At 52.6% G+C, this 5,079-nt stretch overlaps 1 protein-coding gene across 3 annotated transcripts in view; it reads right to left on the minus strand.

The window, feature by feature from the left end:
- Positions 1-951: 951 nt before the first annotated feature.
- NCDN (neurochondrin) overlaps positions 952-5,079 on the minus strand; it is a 6,284-nt gene continuing 2,156 nt past the window's right edge. For 2 of the 3 annotated variants that reach the window (XM_035345470.1, XM_035345469.1), the window contains exons 4-8: positions 4,431-4,672; positions 3,685-3,909; positions 3,323-3,465; positions 2,563-2,992; positions 952-2,417 (exon numbers count right to left, since the gene is read on the minus strand). In XM_035345470.1, coding sequence (XP_035201361.1) covers positions 2,153-2,417; positions 2,563-2,992; positions 3,323-3,465; positions 3,685-3,909; positions 4,431-4,672 — 1,305 coding nt within the window. In that variant the 3' untranslated portion in view covers positions 952-2,152. Of the gene's footprint in view, positions 2,418-2,557; positions 2,993-3,322; positions 3,466-3,684; positions 3,910-4,430; positions 4,673-5,079 lie in introns of all 3 variants that reach the window. The other variant, XM_035345471.1, reaches the window with a different exon arrangement.

Raw genomic sequence — 5,079 nt, forward strand, 5'->3', positions numbered from 1 at the left:
CCAGTGGCAGGACCCGCAGCTGGGCTTGCAGAGCTTGGGGTGGCCCAGGAGTTTTCCCCCCCCCGCAGCCTTTGAAGCCTTGGCCAAGCTGCTGGCATCCGGGGCACGGAGCTGGGGCACGCCGGGACCTGCAGCCGGGCACGAACCCAGGCGGCAGAGAGGCCGCGTGGCAGGAGGCCTCCGCCTGCTGCGCCCGGACCTGCTGCAGGAGTGCTCTGTCCCAGCACAGGGTAAAGAAAGTGGTGTCCTGGGACAGGAGGGCACTTGTCCCTCTCAAGGCATCGGCACAGTGCTTCTGCTCCAGTGTCCAGCCCAGGAGAGCTCCCGGAGCAGCACCAATCTCTTCTCCTGTCCTCTGCCAGTTCGTGGCAGCCATGGGGATGGTGTTTCATGGCACAAAGAGAAACAAGCATCGTGAGGGACATCAGGGGCCTCAGAAGGGCTCTGGCATGGTCCTTATCACACCTGGTGGGGCTTTCCCTTGAGCAGAGTGAGGTGTGGGACTAGCACAGGCTCCTCTTCAGGATCCTGCCCGTGGCCAAAGCCCACTGCCCAGCACGTGCTGAAGGATGACCTGGAGGACATCCCACGGCCCTGAGTGTGCTCCCAGGGAGCAGGGCTGTGCTGTTAGCAGGTGGCCTAATTGGGAATTAAAGGGAACAATGAAAGGCCTCTGGGTCTAGGGCTGCTCTGGTCTGGGACAGTGTCCTGCAGGCTGGGACTGGATCTCTGCCGGGTGTCGGAGGAGCTCCTAGGACAGCCCGCAGGGATTAACGCTGGCCAGGCCAGCACTGCTAACCCCTGGGAGCTGGGGGGCATGGGGAGCACCCTCCTGCTGATACAGGCGCCTGCCTCTCGTTATCACTAATGATAGCCTTTTATTAACTGGAAGCCCACACCTTTTGACCAGAGGCAGAACAGCATGAGGGATGGGGAACAGTTGAAGCTAATGTGTTTGAATGTTTTTATTTCTTCTTCTTACGATCTGAAGTGTATTTCTGACTGTTCCAACGCATTGAAGTTCGCTGCGTTGCAGGGATGAGCTGTTCTTGGCAGCACGAGGCTTCCAGCCCACGCGTGCTCAGTTATGCTCTTTTCCAAGTCCAGGAGCCTCATTTGCTTGTTTGGCTTGCATTGCTTTCTGCTGGTAGCACCTACCCTTGTTTCAACTTGCATTAACTTTTCAGGGCTGAGCTGGAAAGATCAGAAACATACTTTTTCCGAGCAACAGCAGACGCCTCCTCTCTGGTTATGTAAGGCATTTGCTTGCATGAAATGGTGAGTTAAAAATATGGTATTTAGCAGGAATACTCCCAGTGGCAGCCCTCTTTTTGAGACAGCTCCTCGCTTGTTTTTTTCTCTCAGTCAGGCAATTCCACGGGTCCCCCCTCCCCACGGCTTTGCAGGCAGTCGGGGTCAGGGCCGTGTGTCTGTCCTGCCTGCCAGACCCGGTCCCCGCTGACGATGCCTCTCCCAAAGAGCTCTTAGGGTGACACCTGGTGGAAATGCCTCGCCGTGCCCGGCTGCAGCCCGAGCAGGGAGCTCTGGGCTTGGCTGAATCAGCCCAGCTCGAACCACCTCTCCATCCAGGCTGCTATTTTTTTGTTTGTTTGTTTGTTTGTTTGTTTGTTTATTTATTTATGCTTTCAGGCTCACAGGGCACCCTAGGGCTGACAGCCCAGGTTGCAAAGCCAGTGGTGCAAGTGATGTACACCATACATATGTTTTTACATCTGGCCTTCCTCTTCTGCAGAGTCTGCAAGGAGACAGTGGGGTACAATTCATCAGTTTCTGTTTCTTAATCCTTGTCTGAGGCTCTACAGCGAGCCAAGGTCTTTGCAGGTTTCCCTACAAGACCAGAAAACTCTCCCTGCACATCCCATCCCTGCTGCAAGAGGGAGCGTGAGCAACCACCACAAATCAGGGTTGGGCTTTGTGCAGGTGTTTTACAGGGCAGCAAGTGGTGCTCCAAGGGCTTTCTTCCTAGGCGTGAGTGTGAGGTGATGGCACTAGTCATGGATATGAACACATAAAGGGCCTTTGGACACCCCCAGAACAGAAGGGGACAGCTGTGCCAAATTATGGAATTATGCTCATCAGTAAATTTTAAAGCTCTTCATGTTCCTGCCTTCTGCAGACTTGGAGTGCCAAGCTACTTTACCAACACACAGGCCTTTGACAGAAGGAAAGGTGACATTCTGAAGGGATCTCTCCCAGGGCCCCGAGCAGAAATAAATCCCAGCACCGCGTGAGTTTGAAAAATGATGCAATAGAAAACCTCTTTAATAATACAATGGGCTGTTTTTAAAACAAAGTACTGACAGAAGGTCAAGCAGGGACATCTTGAAATGTTCTGAGGCAGCAACAGTTCTTCACGTCGGGTTCTGGATAGAACAAATCCTGTTGAGCTCTGCTGCATTGCTCCAGTTTTATGAAGGCGGTCATTTAAATGCTTCTTGTCACTGGCACCAAAGGGTGCGTGAGAAATGCCGAAGAGATCTTGTGCAGGTGCCTGCTTCGCTTCCCACAGCAGGGTGCTGCTGAGCAGAGGCTCTTCATTGCTCAGACAGACACTGTTCCAAAGCTGCCATACCGTACAGGTTGGCCCACTCCTCCCCGTGGTGGGACAGGATCACTTCCCTGCACGGCTTGCTGGCTCTGACCAGCTCAACGAGCACACCCTGGAAAGCAGCAACGAGTTCAAAATCCACCGAGGCCGGAGCAACGCGCGTCAGTACCTCCGAGAGACCTTCCAGCCACCGCGCCTGGAGGACAGCTTGTGGCAGCCAGGGGAAGAGCGGCACGCAGCCGGCCAAGGCCTGCATCCCCAGGAACCAGAGCTCACGGATGTCACCCCAGGCACTTGTGTAGGCAGGGGACACGGCCAAGGCCAAGTGGTGGCTGCTGGGGTCTGCTTGGGCTATGTGGGCCTCTGACAGGAAGCGAATGGTGGCTCCGAAAAACTCCTTGGCAGACTGGGTTCCCTGAAGAACTGGAAGGAAAAGGAAATGAATGAGCTGGTACAAAGCTTACTCGGCTACAGAAGGGATGCTTCAGTGTGTCTGCCTGCAGCAGAGCTGTCAGGGAGCACAATGTCACGCTCCTGCTGTAGAAATCTCATCCCATGCTGCTTCCCAGCCCCTCAGCCTGCTGAATTTTCTACATTCCTTGCCCCTCCGGGTTTTTGCCTTTGTCAGTTTTCAGTGACAGAAATCTCACCTGAAACTGGGCCTGCTTCCCTTGTGTTTGTTTGCTCCAGCCTACCCACCCAGCCCCCAGCTTCTGCCTGGGCAGAGCGATGAGCAGGGGGAACACTTCTCACCTGCTGAACTTGCGAGGACCCTGGCCATCATCAAGCCCAGAGTGGCAACGTTGGCTGCTAGAACCAGGTGATCCTTCTGAGGCAGCAGAAACGGAAGAGACTTCAGCAACGTGTCCATCAAGGAGCAAAAGGTTTTCTCTTGCCTAGAGAGAAAGCAAACCCTGAGTCACTTCCTGATCAGAGCCAGACACACCTGAAAACTTCACAGTTAAGTGCAGCATCAAAAAGGTAATGTGATGGGCATTGAAAAAAGGGACATCCCTTTTTCAGTACAGTGTCTTAAAGGATCCTGCAAGCTCATTTCACATCGCACCCACTTTCTTCTGACTGAGAACCTTAAAACAAGCCTCTGCAGCTGTTACCTGATGAGGTCTGGAGCAGTCACGACCAGGTTAAGGAAAATCCCACACGCAGTCTGTAGACTCATTTCAGTGCTTGTCAGGGAAGTTAGGGACTCAGGCTCGGAGGTCAGCACCTTCCACTGATGCAGGAAGTAGTCACACAGCAGCGCCGGTGCCCCTTCTGAGATGAGGATATCTCTGGGCCTGTCCTCGGCTGTTAAATGGCAAAAGCCAGGCAGCAGAAATCTAGAAGGGGAAAGAAATTGAAAACACAAAGTAGAATGCAGCGAGCTGGATCTAAGCCCTGCATTTGCATCCGGCCAGGAGAAAAAAGGGGCCATGGAATTGGTACTGCAGGGAGAACAGAAAAGAGAAATGACTCTCAAATCAGCTCAACCAGCAACACAGTGCTGAGTTCCTCACGCCTGAGGGAATGTATTGAAACCTCAAAGAAGAGACCATGTAGGCTGATCTGCTTCCATAAAGGCCCTATTCTTTCTTCTGCTTGCTACAGCTAAAGCCCTGATGCACAGCTTCCACAAGTCCTTCCCTGCCTCTTAGTCTCTGTAAGCAGCTGCCATCTCACATTAGTCATACACAGAGGGCTTGGACAGCTGCATCGCACTGCGGCAGTTCCAGTTGCCTCTTTCACAGGAAAGGAGCAACAAGAACTTGACCTAAATGCAGGATGCCTTTCTCTGGGCTCAGGAAAAAGAGTTGAGCTCCTTTGTGGTGAAACGTATCAGCTCTACGCTTAAAATACGTACCTCAGAGCATCCTGGGGTAAGACAGAGCCTTCAGTGCTGGCCAGCCCAGCCTGCACCCCAACCGTCTGGGGAAGACCCTCAGCTGTGCCGCTCTCTTTGAAAAGCTTCTTGGCGTAACAAACGAGGAAAGGCAGCAGCTCACAGATTTCCTGCTTGAGGGCAGACGTCTCTTCTGCCATCCAGGCTCCAAGGATTCGAACAGAAGCAAATATGAAAGGGTCTTGCAGCTCCTCCTCTTTAACCTGTGTGAAGAAGCAGACAGAAAATTACATGTCAGAGCCCCTGTCCTCACAAGCTACATCAGGCATGAAAACCACAGTGGGCCAAGATGCATATTTTGGTCTACACAGCTATGTCCACGAACTGCTGAGCTGACAGAGCCAGTCTGGACTTCTGCAGCCGTGGCATATGCTAATTCTCTTTATTATGTAGAGGTAGGAAAGGAATGGAATAGAAAAACAAGAATCACAGTGATCGTGGAGTTATTAATTTGCTATCTTGTGATCTGTCAGACTGGCCACATCATCCTGTACCTACATGTAGTTTTGAGACCAGTAAGAACCATTTTAAGTGTTCCATTGTTTTTATCTTGACCCAGGAATTCTCTCACTTCTACCTTTCCGGTTCTCTCCCCCATCCCTCCTGGGAA

This window comes from Oxyura jamaicensis, chromosome 23, assembly GCF_011077185.1.
Source record: "Oxyura jamaicensis isolate SHBP4307 breed ruddy duck chromosome 23, BPBGC_Ojam_1.0, whole genome shotgun sequence".
Classification (NCBI taxonomy): domain Eukaryota; kingdom Metazoa; phylum Chordata; class Aves; order Anseriformes; family Anatidae; genus Oxyura; species Oxyura jamaicensis.